The 15,537-nt window shown below is 48.0% G+C and overlaps 10 protein-coding genes and 2 non-coding genes across 12 annotated transcripts; 5 read left to right on the forward strand and 7 right to left on the reverse strand.

The window, feature by feature from the left end:
* Positions 1-4: 4 nt before the first annotated feature.
* FOXG_16557 (uncharacterized protein) lies at positions 5-1,047 on the forward strand (the record flags this gene model as incomplete). The annotated part of the gene is made up of 3 exons (XM_018396587.1): positions 5-556; positions 611-830; positions 878-1,047. The coding sequence occupies 3 exons, from the start codon at positions 5-7 to the stop codon at positions 1,045-1,047; spliced, it is 942 nt and encodes a 313-aa protein (XP_018257174.1).
* A 91-nt stretch (positions 1,048-1,138) lies between these two features.
* On the reverse strand, positions 1,139-2,029 carry FOXG_16558 (uncharacterized protein). The gene is made up of 3 exons (XM_018396588.1): positions 1,934-2,029; positions 1,758-1,884; positions 1,139-1,706 (listed from the first exon to the last, which is right to left on the reverse strand). Exons 1-3 carry the CDS (start codon positions 1,975-1,977, stop codon positions 1,161-1,163), a joined length of 717 nt encoding a protein of 238 aa, XP_018257175.1. The 5' UTR covers positions 1,978-2,029; the 3' UTR covers positions 1,139-1,160.
* A 1,607-nt stretch (positions 2,030-3,636) lies between these two features.
* FOXG_16559 (uncharacterized protein) lies at positions 3,637-4,329 on the forward strand (the record flags this gene model as incomplete). Its single annotated transcript, XM_018396589.1, has 1 exon — positions 3,637-4,329. The coding sequence occupies one exon, from the start codon at positions 3,637-3,639 to the stop codon at positions 4,327-4,329; it is 693 nt and encodes a 230-aa protein (XP_018257176.1).
* A 19-nt stretch (positions 4,330-4,348) lies between these two features.
* On the reverse strand, positions 4,349-5,940 carry FOXG_16560 (uncharacterized protein). Its single transcript, XM_018396590.1, has one exon. It carries the CDS (start codon positions 5,827-5,829, stop codon positions 4,495-4,497), a length of 1,335 nt encoding a protein of 444 aa, XP_018257177.1. The 5' UTR covers positions 5,830-5,940; the 3' UTR covers positions 4,349-4,494.
* A 322-nt stretch (positions 5,941-6,262) lies between these two features.
* On the reverse strand, positions 6,263-7,911 carry FOXG_16561 (uncharacterized protein; the record flags this gene model as incomplete). The annotated part of the gene is made up of 3 exons (XM_018396591.1): positions 6,263-6,539; positions 6,588-7,292; positions 7,352-7,911. The coding sequence occupies 3 exons, from the start codon at positions 7,909-7,911 to the stop codon at positions 6,263-6,265; spliced, it is 1,542 nt and encodes a 513-aa protein (XP_018257178.1).
* Positions 7,912-8,007: 96 nt separating this feature from the next.
* Positions 8,008-8,359, forward strand: FOXG_22474 (uncharacterized protein; the record flags this gene model as incomplete). The annotated part of the gene is made up of 2 exons (XM_018402878.1): positions 8,008-8,026; positions 8,223-8,359. 2 exons carry the CDS (start codon positions 8,008-8,010, stop codon positions 8,357-8,359), a joined length of 156 nt encoding a protein of 51 aa, XP_018257179.1.
* A 283-nt stretch (positions 8,360-8,642) lies between these two features.
* On the forward strand, positions 8,643-10,070 carry FOXG_16562 (uncharacterized protein). Its single transcript, XM_018396592.1, has 3 exons — positions 8,643-9,075; positions 9,128-9,268; positions 9,320-10,070. Exons 1-3 carry the CDS (start codon positions 8,720-8,722, stop codon positions 9,903-9,905), a joined length of 1,083 nt encoding a protein of 360 aa, XP_018257180.1. The 5' UTR covers positions 8,643-8,719; the 3' UTR covers positions 9,906-10,070.
* Positions 10,071-10,135: 65 nt separating this feature from the next.
* On the forward strand, positions 10,136-10,229 carry FOXG_22475. The gene has a single exon. It is a non-coding gene; the product is annotated as a tRNA-Arg (tRNA).
* A 404-nt stretch (positions 10,230-10,633) lies between these two features.
* FOXG_22476 (uncharacterized protein) lies at positions 10,634-10,887 on the reverse strand (the record flags this gene model as incomplete). The annotated part of the gene is made up of 2 exons (XM_018402879.1): positions 10,634-10,663; positions 10,714-10,887. 2 exons carry the CDS (start codon positions 10,885-10,887, stop codon positions 10,634-10,636), a joined length of 204 nt encoding a protein of 67 aa, XP_018257181.1.
* A 164-nt stretch (positions 10,888-11,051) lies between these two features.
* On the reverse strand, positions 11,052-11,151 carry FOXG_22477. The gene has a single exon. It is a non-coding gene; the product is annotated as a tRNA-Leu (tRNA).
* Positions 11,152-11,518: 367 nt separating this feature from the next.
* Positions 11,519-11,693, reverse strand: FOXG_22478 (uncharacterized protein; the record flags this gene model as incomplete). Its single annotated transcript, XM_018402880.1, is given in 2 exon segments — positions 11,519-11,572; positions 11,577-11,693. Coding segments are annotated over 2 exon segments (171 nt in total).
* Positions 11,694-12,527: 834 nt separating this feature from the next.
* On the reverse strand, positions 12,528-15,007 carry FOXG_16563 (uncharacterized protein; the record flags this gene model as incomplete). Its single annotated transcript, XM_018396593.1, has 1 exon — positions 12,528-15,007. Exon 1 carries the CDS (start codon positions 14,967-14,969, stop codon positions 12,528-12,530), a length of 2,442 nt encoding a protein of 813 aa, XP_018257183.1. The 5' UTR covers positions 14,970-15,007.
* Positions 15,008-15,537: the final 530 nt, after the last annotated feature.

Here is a 15,537-nt window from a genome sequence, read left to right on the forward strand (position 1 = left end):
CAATATGCCTTCCGCAGCAGAGACTAGGCCCGAGGAAAACCCTTGGGAGAATGTCGAGGCACCTACCAACGGCAGCAATCTCATAACCAAAGTACATCGCGAGTCATATGAGGCGATCTCACCCACCCGATCTGAGCTTTCTCAGGCTGGCCATACTGTACTTGTCGCTGGAGCCTCTACTGGAATTGGCTTCAGCATTGCCGAGTCGTTTGCCGCAGCTTCTGCGACTCGTCTCATCATCATCGGCCGACGCCAGGACGCGTTGGATAAAGCTGCCTCTAAGATCAAGACGAGGTACTCCAACGTTGAGGTCATCCCGACTATCAACGACTTTTCTGACGAGGATGCCACACGAGAATTCTGGAAGAAACTCGCAGAAGATGGTATCTTTGTTGATGTTCTCGTTTTGAGTGCTACGAAAGTGTGGCTGCCCAATACTATTCTTGGACTCGGATATGAGACCTTCAAGGATGGACTCGGTGTGAATCTTGTTGCTCCATATCTTTGGACTAGCTTGTTTCATAAGCAGCGAGAAACCGACCCCTCGCGAAAGCTGGTAAGCTGATGAGCCCTCATGACACATGTTGTTGTATAATCTTACCCCGTCCAGGTTCTTCTCAACTTGTCCAGCATTGCAATTCATAATACCCAGATGTCTGTTCCCATTCCTCTATACTCACTCACCAAGAGCGCTGGGACAATGATGATGCAGCACATCGCCATGACCGTCCCCTCCAGCGAGATGCAGGTCATCACCTTTGAGCCAGGACTACACTATACTGAATCATTCGAACGTTTCACCGATGAGAACAGTTTCAAGTGGGATGATAGTATGTACTGATTCTCATAAACCTATACCATACTGACAAAGGTGCAGTCAAACTACCAGGCGATTTTGCTGTTTGGGCAGCGTCTGAAGAAGCCGAGTTCCTCCACGGTCGGTTTGTGTGGGCCAAGTGGGATGTCGATGAGCTCAAAACGGGACCTCTTCGGAAGAAGATCGAGAGTGACGCTTCGCTTTTCAGAGTTGGCGTCAATGGATACTGAATTAGAAGCGAGATATCGAGTATAACTTTTCAAATCTTCGTTCAGACAGAAGACTTTTAACTTAGACTGTAAAGGTGAAAATTTAAGGATTGAACAGTAAATTCATCATTATATTAGCGCCGAGATTTGTTACGTGCCTGACATCTTGGGCAGTACATGGGTGGCGAGTTGCCAATCTCAATCGTAACAGTGCCTATTAAAAAGACGCTCTCACAAGCTGAGCACTTGTATTCCTCAAGTTCTTCCCATTTCCCATGCATGAAACGAATAATATCGGCAGCGAGATCAGGGTTATCGCTCAGTGTTTCACAAAATGCGTCCCAACTCATCAGCGTCCCAATATTGTTGAAAGCTACCTGCACAGTGATATCGCGTAATCCCCTATCCTCCGGAGGCGTGGTCGTATACGCAAATGCTATTGCAACTGGGAAGTCATCCGTCTTCCAATTCTCATCAATGCTGGCGCGAAACTTCGTCGCAGAGAGTCTCTTCAGAGCTTCAATCCCATACTTGTCAGCAATCTGATAGACCTTGGCATGGAACATCATAGCTGACGAATCAGCTGGCGACTCGTAATCGAAACAATAGAGGAAAAGTGTCATCGCCTCGACTATAGGCGGATCAAAATCCAGAATGTCAATCACTCGCTCTGAGCTTTCCTTTTATTTGTTAGACTTGGTTGGTTGCGTGGAAAAAAGTACTTCTCAAACCTTCCATGGTCCATCGAGCTGCTTTCTGAAATACTCGGAGTGGCAAAAGAGAATAAGACTGTGGACTGAGAAATACCGACCTTCGCATCTGATCGTGGCATCGGAAAGAGTTGTATTGTTGAAGTAGCTGTTTTTATTACTCGCTGGTATGTCGGGGTGAAGATATAAGAACATACTTCTTCAATGAAGCGCCAAATTCTTCATATGGCGGTGACTGCATCTTTGCGCCAGGGAGCAGTCGACTCTGATATTTCCAGGGCAAAATAGACGGTGTACGTATCCGGGGGGAAAAGAAGAAGGGGGAGGGGGCAAAGGAACGATGCCCTTTTCTTATGTTTAGACACAATGGTAGGCCTCCCGCAGGAACTTCAGCCACAAATTGAGGTCACTGCGGGGCTTCTGGACGACTCGATATAGATTTCATGTAGATTAACATCTTAGTTCATTGGAAAATAAACGAATTGTACTTTGACTAAACAGAAATATTTACTAGTGCACTGGAAGATGTAAATAAGCTTCTACTGCTGTATCGTGCCCTTATCACCTGTGTTGGTAGCCTAAAGCCTAACCTTATAGGCAGCAATCGACTACATAGCCTACTGCTGGGATATCGGGTAAAAACATTGCGAGAGGTAAAGACCAGTTCAATGGGCCGGGCTGATGGTGCAGGCTTCGACCTCTGGCGTGGAAACATGCTCCCAGATCCGATGTGACAAGGACTTTCCAGTGAAGATGGAAGTCTATTATGTGGGTAGTTGGTATGCTGCCTGAATGGTGTTTTTGAGAGTGTTATTCTGAGTTGATAGACCTGACAGCTCATGCTTGTATTGCGCGCCTTACACAGACCATGGAAGAATGGACAGGTGCGGTGAGATTTTTACAGAGACTTTCTTTCCAGGAGAACTTGATCCGGCGGTGCCTCTTCTTTAAGTTCATAGTCCATTGCTTGCCAAATTGCCAGTCCTGCCAAGGAACTATTCATAGTCATTGACTGAGCATGGAAGTCCGCCACTGGAATCATCAAAAGCACAGTCCCTTGCAACGTGCCAGATACATCTTGACGTAAATCTGATCTCAAGGCTCCTTCATTCTGTCTCTTGTCTTTTTACGCGGATGCGAAAAGGAGGCGTGAAGCGACGATCCGCGATTGGGGTTATAGCCGCTGACTTCCGATAAGGCGAAGTTTTGTATGTAGGAGTGAGATGTCTTGGATAAACCGGCAGATCGTCACTTGGCAGATGTGGTCGCCGCTTATCTGCAATTAAACGAGTGGAGCCGATGTCCCGAAAGTAAGCTGCCAAGTATGGGGGCCAAGACTTCAGGAGAAGGCTTCGAGAAGATCGTAGAGTAAGCTATTGTGAACTAGTTCGTAGAATGCTTGGCTTTGTACAACCCAATGGAGAAATGACGCCTTATTCTTGTTATGCAAGAAGATATGTAGAACATAGATGTATCAGCTATTCACGATCTAAGTTTTGCGAAGCTGGTCGGCAACCTCTTGTGTAATTACCATGCTCAGTAACTGTATTACTACCAGATGTTTCAGCTCCAGCCATTGAGATCATAAAGCTTACTATTAATTTCGTCTTTGCTATAGATGTGGACATTGCTGGACTTGGCAAGCAAGGAAGATGCATGATCATGTTGCGTCTTGTCTTGTATCGTGAGATTTCCTTCTCAGCTTCGGCGATCCTGAGTCCTTGGCGGCTTATGGGATGATCTATACTGTATAGGACAGCTAAATGGATTAATAGGAGAATCAACTGACGAAGGATGACTATAAAGCCCAGAGCAGAGCGCCTCAATCTCAACATCAACCACATTCATTCACTCACTCAACCTTTCAGTCTTTCAAAACTATTCAGCAAATTCATTCACCATGCTCGTCAAAAGCCTTCTCTCTTCTTCCCTTCTCCTGGCCATCGCCCAAGCTGGTCCAACCATCTCTGGCCAAGGCCTCGCCAAGCGCAATGGCTTCCCAGTCTGCGACGACACCTCCAGGACCTACGAAGGTCCCTACACCGATGGCGAAGGAACCTACGTGACTTCCGACCGAACCACCCATCCCTACAAATTCCCCAAAATCCGCAAATGCTGGTACGACTACTTCGTCCTCGAGACCTCCAAGGAGTATACCCCATGGCAGAAGGCCTCCGGCAACATTTACTGCACCGGCACTCAAGTCTGTACTGCCACCAAGCTCGTCGGAAACGAGGTCTGCCAGGAGAGGTCTGACAGCGTGAGTGTCAGCGTCGGCGGTGAGATCGAGGGCTTCAGTCTTGGTCTTGACTTCACGACTACCGACACCGAGTCCAAGTGTGTGCAGGCTCAGGACCTGACTGCTTGTACTTGGGATGATGGCGCTTGTCATACTGTTTGGACCCAGCAGGAGGTCATGAGGCAGAAGGGATATCGTCGACAGAGGTGTAACTGGGGTAATGGGGATGAGACTCAGTGCATGGATAACTGGGAGCAGACTACTCCCTCTGACTTCATTGACTATGGTTGTGGGTCCAAGTGCACCGATACCAACGAGTGCGGCAACACTGATGGCAAACCTTGCTCTAAGTAACCTTTGAGTTATGAGTTTGGCGAAGGGTTCAAGGGTAGTATTTCTTTCTTCTCATCATCTTGATGATATATACTTTAGTAGATCTTGGGGCACTTTTGGGTATTTAATGGATTGCAACAAAGTTGGGATGGCTAGCTAGAACATAGATACTCCGCATAAGAGCGATCAAATCTTAGATAGCGGCAAAATCTGAAGATCATCCCTACTCAAATCCCTCACACTCTTCTTCCCAGCATTCGCAAGCATATTATCCATATCCGCCAACAAACACTTCAACACATGCTCAACACCCTCCTGTCCACCAGCAGCAAGACCATAAGCATACGGCCTTCCAATGCAGACCGCCTTTGCACCAAGAGCCAACGCCTTCAGTACATCTGAACCAGTTCGAACACCACTGTCAAACATGATGGTCAGATTTGAGTCCTTGACCTTCTTGTCCGCAGCGATATCCGCCAGTGCATCCAGGGATGCTATAGCGCCGTCGAGTTGGCGGCCTCCGTGGTTGGAAACGATGATGCCGTCGATGCCGTGCTCAATAGCAAGATGGGCGTCCTCAACTGTCTGGATTCCCTTGAGAACAATCGGTCCGTCCCAGAGATCCTTCAAGATCTTCAGGTCGTTCCACGAGCGATATGTTCCAGAGTTTATCACATCAATCCAAGCTTTCGATTTGATCAGAGTCTTTGCATTAGCGAGAACCCTCGCAGCGCCGTAGACAGTCCCAGGTCGTCTCATAATCGTCCAGAGCTCAGAAAGCTTCTCGGCAATACTTCGCGAATCATTCTTCTGCATCTCATCAAACAACTTGTTGAACACAGGATCCGAAAAGCCAATCTGACATCCCTGGCCCCAGATGAACGGCAAGTAGGACGTGTCGAGGTCTGTAGGTCTCCAGCCAAGTGAGAAGGTATCCAGCGTGACAACGAGGACCTTGTAGCCTGAAGCTTTTGCGCGCGCCAGAAGACTAGCTGTGACTTCCTCAAACTGCGGCTTCGGCCAGTAGAGCTGATACCATCGATCGCCATCCGCATTCGCCTCGGCGACCTCCTCGATTGTGCGCGTCGCAGCAGTCGATAGAATCATCGGCATGCCGACGTTATGGCACGCCCTCGCCGTAGCCTCCTCCGCATCAGGGTGCAAGATACTCTGCACGCCAATAGGCGCTACAAGCAGCGGGCTCTTGTACTTTGTACCGAATAGCTCAACATCAACATCGCGCCTGGTGACATCGACAAGGAAACGCGGTTTCAACCGATATCGGCTGAACGCTTCACTATTGGCTTTCGCAGTAGCAGCACTGCTAGCTGAACCGTAGACGTAGCCAAAATTGGTAGCGGGGATCTTTTCCTTGGCTAGGGACTCCCATTCTGTGGGGTTTGTTGAGAAGATTGGTGGACGGAAGGATTGGTAGATGTCGCGCTGGAAGTTGGAGAAGCTGGTTGGGTCTGGGATTGAGAATGGTTGGCTCAGCCTCTTGGGTTCAACCTCATCTGCCATTTTGAGGTTCAATAGGAGTTTTGTTCAATTTACAGGTGGTTTTAGATGGTTTTGGGGGGTGTTTAGAATTAAGTTGAGGTGAGTGAGACGCGCCTCGGATCTTCCCTAGTCTTTCTCCTCACCTAAAACGTGCCGAGGTTGCCGATCCTTCAATCCTTCGCTAGAACGTCATGTTACATTTTGCGGAGATCCCATGCCAGCAGCATTCAGTAACACCAGAACTCATCGAAATGCGGTATTGTATTATCGTTATCGATAGACTTTGCCGCGCATTAAGCCGTACGTTGCTATTGAAGTAATGGCTACATCGATAACAGAAACCTCATTTGAGATGCCATTCAATGTTGCAGTTCTGACCTCATAGTGGCATCATATAGCTTCATCTGTGGATTTTGTCAAGTCTACCACTGAGCCTAGATCTCCCATTCTCTAATTATCCCAACCTCATCAAGTAGTTGAGAATCTCTTGAGCAGCCATTTGCCGACCCTCCCATTCCGGATGACGACTCGCACCCTCCTCTGCCCTCTTTCGCATCCCCGCGGACTCAGGTCCGAATAAAATCTCCAACAACGCCTCGGCGAGCTCGTCCTCTTGCCATCGGGGCTTCGCCTCCTTATTCGCCCAAAGCCCAATGCCGAGTAGCTCAACACGGTTCGCGAAATCGTAACAGTCCGTCCAAGCAGGTAGAAGCGCCTGAGGGATGCCAGAACTAACCATGTTGTCAGAAGACGCGACACATTTTCGGGAATGAACTCACCATAGCGCCTCGTAGAAGGAATTAGCTCCCCCGTGACTCACAGAACAAACGATGTTTTGCGATCCCAGGACAGATTTTGGTTCAGCAACAAGCCAGTCCGTGAGACGCACCCTGTCTGATTTGATGTAAGCCTGTAGTTCATCAGTCACCAGAGCCCATTCGCCGGTATAAGTGTCTCGCTTTGGGGCGTTGCCTTCTTCGTCAGGTACGCGTCCTAGCTTCCACAAAATTTGACGAGGCTTCCCCGCAGAATGCAGTGTATCAGCGTGTTCGAGGACCTTTCTGAAGGCTTTGGACATTTGATGAGCTTCAGTGGGATTCGATTTGTGATGCGTGCCCAGATTGACGTATATAGTTGAACCTTGGCTGAGCCATTCGGCTAAACCTGCGTCAACTTCCCTGATAGGCGGAGCAGCTCGTATGATGGGACCGCACGATGTCAGCTGTGGGGGTATGATACTGAACGGGTAGTCTATATCAGGACTACTGGCCACGAGGATAGGAAGATTTGGCGGCGCTGGCCTCAAAACGCCTAGTTCCATCATTGTCATGAGCGAGATGGAAGGGTCTATCTCATCTCTAAGAATCTCAGTCGTCTTTTTCAGTCGGGTATCTGTGAGTAGAGTGTAGCCAGCCACAAAGCCAAAGTAAATATTCCATGGAATGAGGCTCCACGGTATAGGATAAGGCAAGGCCGAGCAAGCACTACTAGGGTTAGTCAAGTGTTTTCATCTGTAGTTGGAGGGATCACTTGCATGGGGTACTTCCACAGAGCAGCTAGTTTTGGCTGCACCGGAACTGCAAACTCTTTAATCGTATTCGGCGAAAGGACCATCCACCTGGCACCTCGGTAATGACAAAAGGTCAAGCCTTGGGTAAACAGCGGTTCAACGATAGTCAGATCTGGATTGACTTCATTGAATACACGTTCTGTTTCCTTGTACATATCGAGAAACTCTCTCGGGCTCCAGGGTATCATGACAGCCGGTAAAATAGCCACGCCTTTTGCCGAGTTCACAACTCCCGGGGTCAGCTCGAGCGTTTCGAAAATTGCCGTTTCCGGACGCTTGGTAGCCGGTCCCCAGCTCGTTCCTTCGATCTTGTGAAACACGAAGGGTCGAGGGGTTTTCTTCTTCTGTTGAGCTGCAGTTGTCTGCATGAATCTTGAGGCATCATCCACTCCGCTTCTTAGGTCCTGGAATGAAGCAATATGGATTTCGACATCTTCACAGGCAATACCGAGTTCGTGGGCGGTAGCGAGAACTACGTTGGCTTGACCGAAGTCACTATTGGTGAACAGCAGTAGGCGCTTCAATCCCTCCATCGTAGCTGGTTACGAAGAGTCGACATGGGGGAATAAAGGGCTTTTCAGCCTCTAAATACCATATTTCTGCATAGGGCTGACTGAACTGGACATGACATGGTCAAGGGTATGGCCTGTAAGTCACCCACGCCCTACCTTTAAGCATAAATAGCAGAGCGAGCTGTGCCTCTCTGACTCAACATTAGCAAATCTTCAATGGTTTTTCGTTTAGCCGCAAAGTGCGTCTTGTGGTCACAGCTGTTGTGGAGTATGGTAAGATTTTGGCGAATATGCTTACTGTTTTGGGTCATTTCTTTCATTTTACCCTGCAGCCGTAAGAGCTGAGCTCTCTGATCCTATCACAGCAATTCTTGGCGAGGATCTTACTTCCTCAAGCGATGACTTCCCTGCTGACGTTCTTGGTCGCATCGAAGAGTTACTGACACATACGAAAGTTGGGGGATGTTGAATGTGGATCTGGTCGGCTTCGCGAATTGAGATGCAATTAAGAGACTTTGTGACACCACCACGGGAAAACCACATGACAAACCTGATCTCCAGTTCATCCAATCTCTAATGCCGACTTCGTTTCTTAAACCACGAGTTCATTCTTAAATCAGTTGTAGAGACGGATTACAAAAGCGGGCAATGGCTCAAAGTCCGTCTTGCCTGAGTAAGCCGCCTATGACGTCGTAATTTATAAGCCGTGTCTTCCGTGCTAACCTTACTACCCGTCATCCGACCATCGGTATAAATCCTTTCACAATGCCTTCTCGATGGCAAATTTGCAATTAGCACACATCCTCGCCTGTTCAATCAATTCTTGAGGATGGCTGAACGACCACGATTTGACGTGCCAGACGGCAAAGCAGCCAAAGTCAGCATCATCGACTCCAGCTTAAGATTGTCGGGTATGCCGGTCACTCATCTTATGAAACCTACGATGAAAGGACTCGATGCGATGCCAACTTTGACGACATGGTCATTTCTTGTTGAAAGCCCTTCTGGAAAGAAAGCAATCTTTGATCTGGGTGTTCCGAAGGAGCCGTTGAAGAATTTCTCGCCAAAGTACGCTGATACAATAAGAAGAAATTCGAATTGGGACGTGGATGTTCCGAAGAATGTCGCAGAAATTCTTGCTGAGAATAATGTGCAGCCTTCAGAGATTGACAGTGTGATCTGGAGGTCTGTAGTATAGAATGTCCATGTCGTGAGTCAGTTACTGATGTTTGCCTAGTCATCACCATTTTGATCATATCGGAGATATGACAACCTTCCCCGGATCAACTAACCTCATCGTTGGGCCAGGATTTAAGAAAGCCTTTTTACCTGGCTATCCCGCTGACCCAGACTCTCCCGTGCGTGAAGTAGACTTTGAGTAGGTATCACCGTCGCGATCTTCTCTCCAAAACAGCTGACAGGATCCCAGGGACAGAGAGCTGAAAGAGATAAACTTCGACGACAAACCCCTTCAGATTGGCCCATTTCGTGCCTTTGACTTCTTCGGCGATAGTTCATTCTATCTTCTTGATACGCCAGGCCATGATATTGGCCATTTAGCAGGTCTTGCTCGTACAACTACTGGTCCCGATACCTTCATCTTCATGGGAGGCGATCTATGCCATCATGGTGGCGAGCTACGTCCATCAAAGTACCTACCATACCCATCAAATCTCTCAGGGCATCTATCACTATCCGATTCTCTCCGTCTTCACCTCTCACAGTGCCCCGGAAGTGCTTTCGACAACATGAACGTTAAGCGTGGACGAGCCGCTGGTGAAACGTTCTTTGACCCAGCCATTGGGTTCGACAAGGAACTCGCTATAAAGACGATCAAAAAGGCTCAGAAAGCAGATGCTCAGGATAATATCTTCTTCGTGTTTGCACATGATATGACCATGTTTGGTGTTATTGATACGTTCCCCAAGCAAGCGAATGATTGGAAGGAAAAGGGCTGGAAGGAGAAGACTCTGTGGAAATTCCTGAACGATTTCGAAGCGGCATTGGCATCGTAGAATGCCTGATGCACTGGTTGTTGTCTCTTGGAACCTTGGATAATTACCACGCGTCTTTGAGCTCTCGGGCTCAGAATCACCGATCGCATTGACTACTGAACCCCTTTAGCTAAATGAAAATTATGTATAATTTCCAGACCAGAAACACAAACTCCATCTGTCTCCATCAAATTTTCTCAACGTCCCAGTGTATGGAGCCTCGGAGCGAGGCCATCGTCATCCAAGAAACCGGCCGCGTGGCCTAATGGCTAAGGCGCTAGATTTCGGCTTTCGAGCAAATCGAGAAATCTCTAGAGATTCCAGGTTCGACTCCTGGCGTGGTCGATCTTTTTGAGCATTACCAAATTTTAAAGGTCTTCTTTTTTTTTTTTTTTTTTTTTTTTTTTTTTTTTTAAAAGTTGCCTTTCTAAGGTTTTTTATAATTAAATTTATTTCTTAGTCCTTTAGGTATACTGGAATTATGAAGGTCTTATATAATATAAATTATAACTACTATTTTACCTAAGAGGGTTTAGAAAATCTATAATAATAGCAGAATCTTTTAGTATAGCTTACTTATGACTAGGACAAGATTAAATTATTAGGTGTCTGCTATTAGTCCGATGCCCTTCCTTAACACAACGTTTACTATTGCATTTAGTTTACACAGCACGATGAGATATACTCAGAATCTAAGTATTGATATTGCGCTCTACCAGCAGACCTAGTTTAACCTCTCACAAAGCTTCCTAGGAAGTAATCTCGCACACGTCGGGCACCTGCCATACTAGGTCAGTGGCGTCGAACAGCCACATCTACAATAACATACCCCGGCAGCAAAGGTAACAATTGGGTTCGCAGAGCCTTCTTTCTTGTCTCGCTTGTTATACAGGGCAGGGACTGTCGTCTTTGTTGAAACATGTGGTTTAGTAACAGAAGCCTCGGATTTCTTATCGCCCTTCTTGGGAGCTTCAGAGGATGGGTTCTTGGCTGATAAAGTCATTTTGTTATATATATAGTGAGTTGTAAGTTAAGAGTCAATAGAACGCTTTTATTATAATGAGAAGAAGGTGGAGAGGAACCGAAAAGGATGGCAGGTATTTATATCTTTCATCTGGTCGTGAATCAGAGATACAGAAGAAGTGAGGAAGTGCAAAAATGAAGATCTGATGAGACTGGGACTCGAACCCAGGAGGATTGCTCCACCAGGAAATTGGTGTTAAGGTTGACCTTAACCTGGCGCCATAACCAACTCGGCCATCTCACCGAAGCTAGATGGCGGGTCCAGGTGAATCATTGACTACAAATTGACAATGCAGCAAGGTTCTTGGACATATTGATGCCATCTTACATGTAAATCTGTTGTTGTAGATATTACCAGATTCCATCTTAAAATACTTACGGGCCACAAGCAGAGTCGACGTTGGTTACGGTCCGTGGCCAAGCAAGTTGCAAATGATACACATTGGGTTCCATGATTCAGTGCCATCGAGGGATCTTTTAGGTAGAAGCCTGTATCGTGAAAATGATACTGTCTTTCCATTATATTTCTTAGCTGCCTAAAGTTTAACCCTATGGGCAGCAACTAAATCCATAAATGCTTCAGTGTTCCTTATGCACAGTGAATGTTATGTTCAACTCATCGCACCCGCAATTACAAGGGCAGGGAAGCCCAGGCATACCCAATCCTACTTTCGGCGTGTTGCCTTTCTTATCAGCTTTGATAGTGGATGTGATGTTTGTCTTGCTCTTCTGAGAAACCGGTTTCTCTTTGGCTGGAAGATCTGGCTTAGGTGCCTTCTGGGCCATGGTTGAGGAAGTCATTTTGTTTGGAATTTGGACAAAAGGCTCTGAAAAGTCGTCGAGGTCAAAAGCCAAAAGCTGTGATTGCGAATAATGTTCTCGACTGAGGATATCCTATCGCGGGTTATATACTCGTGGAAGCATTTTGAGCGAGCTACAGAGGTGTTATTGGCAGTTGAGACCTGTGGCTGAGAACTTGTGATCACCACAAAGAACTTAGCTAGTGACTTACCAGCCATGTTCTTCATACTGCATCAAAGAGGAGGTTCTCGGCCGTGATAATACCTAGCTTTCTATTCAAAGCCAAATGTTAAGCATCAGAGAGGGGTAAAGGTTGATTCCCTGTTGTATGTTAAAATATGTTCTTTGCCGCTGTACGGAGTCTGAATCTTCTTTTCACCCCTCAGCCTTATAAGCTACCTACAATGAGTCAGTGGACGAATTTTACAGTACTAGAGTCCCCAAGATAGGTAAGGCTGAAAGGTATAAGCACCATTGGTTGGAAATTGAATGTACGATGGGTACATGGAACGGTAAAGCGATGGTTCAAAAACATCGAGTGTATGACACCCCTGTCGAGGCGCTTCTTCTCATAGAAGTCGCCACGCATGACGTGGTAAAAGCATCATACGCACAAGTCAATCAGTTTGAAGCAAGGGCGTAAGAGATTGCAAGGTAGTGAATCACGAATCCGCGTGGACAAACTCTCATTACTAGTTCTCCTGGCATATTCACGTAATGTTTCAGATTTGCACTACAACACTACACTGAATAAATGAATATATTAACATTAGAAGTTAAATCAGCGCCATTTGCCTATGTGTCTATAATCTACGCTTCTCAGTTTCCAGCAGGCAAAGAATCCCAAGACCAGTTCCACTGAGTAACACAGTCTCTGCACTCCCAGCAGGTATGGGAGTACCAGCGATACTGAGCTCCTGAAGATACAACCTCCAATTGGTCAACTTCCGTCTGTCCAAGGGAAAGAACACAATTCATGTTGCTGCTCCACTCAAAACCCCACGCGTAACAATCAGGGTTGGTATGACACATGATCGCACATTGGACAGGCTCTGTGATTTCGGGCTTCCAGTTCAGTGGCAACTTTGTGTACTGTGATGGATTAACAATCATGAGCTTTCCACCACAGGGTCCTTGCTCCTTCTCGAAAGGCCGCTGGCAGATACCCTGGCCGAATGACCAATCGCAGGGTTGCTCCACGGGGCCAGGTGTTGGGGTTCCTGTGACAGCCTTGGTAGTGGCCGTGACAGTTGTTGGGGTATTTGGCTTAGGTGTGACAGCGCGGGTGAGAGTGGTAGACTCTGCAGGAAGCGAAGAGATGGTCTCGCTCGTAGGATCATCATGACATGGGCAAGTCATGCAGTCAAGGTCGTGCCAGTAGTAAATGCCATCTTCAACGGAATCTGAGTTGGGATCAGCAGCCATGACGAAGTCAGCATCTGAGACTTGATGAGTGGAGAAGCGGCACGATCTGTCACTTGGCATCCAAGCTGCAGACTTGCAACCGGGGTAGAGGGAACACCAGGCAACACACCACATCTGACTCCAGGCCGTAGGATAGTCACGGGGTTGCTCAACAGCAAAGCCAGCGCCATCACTTCCGGGCCATCGACCGCGATACTGACAAGAGGTGAGACTGCCGCCCTGAGACCTCTCGTTCCATTGACATCCATTTTCGAGGGATTTGGGGCAAGTTGACGCAGCGGGCAGTTTGACAAGATCGGTAGGTTCGGCTGACTGTGTGGTTGATGCAACAGTGGTAGGAGAAGGCTCATCGTTACAAGGACAGTTGAAGCAAGAAAGATCATGCCAGTAAAACACGCCCTCAGTGTCGAGATTAGGATCAGGACCAGGAACGAAGTCAGCGTCCTGAACTTGATGCTCCGAGAAACGGCATGAGCGGTCCTCGGGGATGAATGCAACAGACTTGCAGCCAGGGGAGAGAGAGCACCAGCCCAAGCACCAAAGTTGACTCAAGGGAAGAGGGTAGTTGTCGGGACGAGGGACAAGACGGCCTTGTCCAGTGGATCCAGGCCAAGAACCTCGGCTGGCGCAGTTGACCATGTCGTTACCATTGTCGGGGCGTTTCCACCAGCAGCCACCATTGAGAGCCTTGGAGCAGAACGGTTGCTCAGGTGCTGTGCTGGTTGTGCCTACAACTGGTACAGTTGAGGACTGGACTTCAGAGACTGGCTTGCTAGTAGTCTCGACATCGGAGTTACCAGTTGAGGTCTGTTGTGAAGCAGGCTGGGTTGAAGTTGCCTGGTTCTGTTGACCAGTGGTTCCTGTCTCGGTGGGCTGCACTGGGGCGGCAGACGTAGTCTCTGGCTCTTGAGATGCCGATGACGTCTCTTGCTTCTGGGATACAGATGTGGTGTCCTGCTTCTGAGAGGCAGATGTAGTTCCTTGCTCTTGGGCAGCAGAAGTAGTCTCTTGTTTTTGAGGGACAGACGTAGTCTCTTGCTTCTGGGATACAGAAATAGTCTCCTGCTGAGAAGAGCTGGTGGTCGTCTGAGGACCGACCACAGGAGGATCAAGAGGAGGGTTGGCACCAGTACCGGTATTACCAAAGTTGACAGCAAAGTCGTTGATGTTCTGTGGCGTGACAGCGTTGGAGATGAAGACAGAGTCGACAAGCACAGTCGCTCCACCACCAATAAGACAGTTCATCGCAATGCGGAGAGGAGTGTTGACCTGTGCCGGGGTAACAGCCTGGAGAACCTCGTTCCAGGACACGGCTGTACCAGTGCTGAAAACCCAGTTCTGGTAGAACACGGAACCACCGAGAAAGCCCGTCAGCTGGCACAGGTTGATGGCTGCAGGTGATGTAACGACGAGGTAGTAAAAGCGAATGGTGTAAGGCGTCGAGAGATCAAGGTTGGACATGCTCTGCGAGATACTAACAGAAATACCCAAAGCACGCTTTCCATCGCCATTATTGGAGGCACTCATCGCAGCGCAACCTCGTTCAGTACTTCCAGGCTCTTCACGTCCAGCACCCCCCACAATACGAGCATCGCCATCGACTTCCCAACCAGGAACAGAGAGAGGGTTGTTGGGATCGACCTCGGCCATGTTTCCGTTGGTGGCCAGGTTCCGGACTTTAGGGAGGGTAACGACACTTGTAGCGGTCGACGAGCTGGTAGCGTCGGTAGAGGATGAAACGAGCGTGGGGATCGTGTTGCTGGACTTGGGCTTGCAGGCGCTTCCGGCGACGAAGTCAACGGCGGCGAGGGCCGCCAATGCCAGGATGGAACGCATATTGAATGAGTGACTGGGTGAACGCAAGAGAAAGACAGGTAAAACGACAAGACTGTGGCGGGGATGAGAGGGAAATCGGTATTATAAAGCCATCGCCAATATCACGAGGCGCATACTCATTTAGCTACGGCAAAGACCGCTCGGATATTTCCCAATAGCCTCATGAGGCGTTTCATTCAGCCGGTAACTAGCAGACAACTACTGCAGTCGCCCCATAAAATCCGCGGAGGTAAATAGACGAAATGGAATAAGCCATAACGCTTTCTCTCATCGTGGCATTTCTAAGTGGATTTTGGTGTTTTTAGGCGTTATTGGTGGACCCTTGGAACGTTCGGGGCTCAATAGCTTTCAGCGCTATTGAGCCCAAAAATCGATAAACTTGTAGGACCCCTGGCGCTAGCTGACCTGCTAGGGTTGAATCAGAATAGTGGGAGGGTCTAATTCCAGGGGTTTTGCGGCTGAGGATTAAACGACTGCTGCAAAAAAATATGCTTGTTATTGGGATGTCGGGAGTTTTCATCCGAGTAAGAGCTGTAAATATATTTTTTGCTTCCTATTTCCAGCTTTA

This window comes from Fusarium oxysporum, chromosome 11 (genome assembly GCF_000149955.1).
Source record: "Fusarium oxysporum f. sp. lycopersici 4287 chromosome 11, whole genome shotgun sequence".
NCBI lineage: Eukaryota > Fungi > Ascomycota > Sordariomycetes > Hypocreales > Nectriaceae > Fusarium > Fusarium oxysporum.

Bases quoted from the DNA above. Each gene is read 5' to 3' on its own strand.
- FOXG_16558 (XM_018396588.1), bottom strand. From the start codon at position 1,977: ATGCAGTCACCGCCATATGAAGAATTTGGCGCTTCATTGAAGAA. The intron at 1,885-1,933 runs GTATGTTCTTAT...TAATAAAAACAG, and splicing joins TTTGGCGCTTCATTGAAGAA to CTACTTCAACAATACAACTC. The intron at 1,707-1,757 runs GTTTGAGAAGTA...AACAAATAAAAG, and splicing joins AGCTCGATGGACCATGGAAG to GAAAGCTCAGAGCGAGTGAT.
- FOXG_16562 (XM_018396592.1), top strand. From the start codon at position 8,720: ATGGCTGAACGACCACGATTTGACGTGCCAGACGGCAAAGCAGCCAAA. The intron at 9,076-9,127 runs GTCTGTAGTATA...ATGTTTGCCTAG, and splicing joins ATTGACAGTGTGATCTGGAG to TCATCACCATTTTGATCATA. The intron at 9,269-9,319 runs GTAGGTATCACC...ACAGGATCCCAG, and splicing joins GTGCGTGAAGTAGACTTTGA to GGACAGAGAGCTGAAAGAGA.
- FOXG_16560 (XM_018396590.1), bottom strand. From the start codon at position 5,829: ATGGCAGATGAGGTTGAACCCAAGAGGCTGAGCCAACCATTCTCAATC.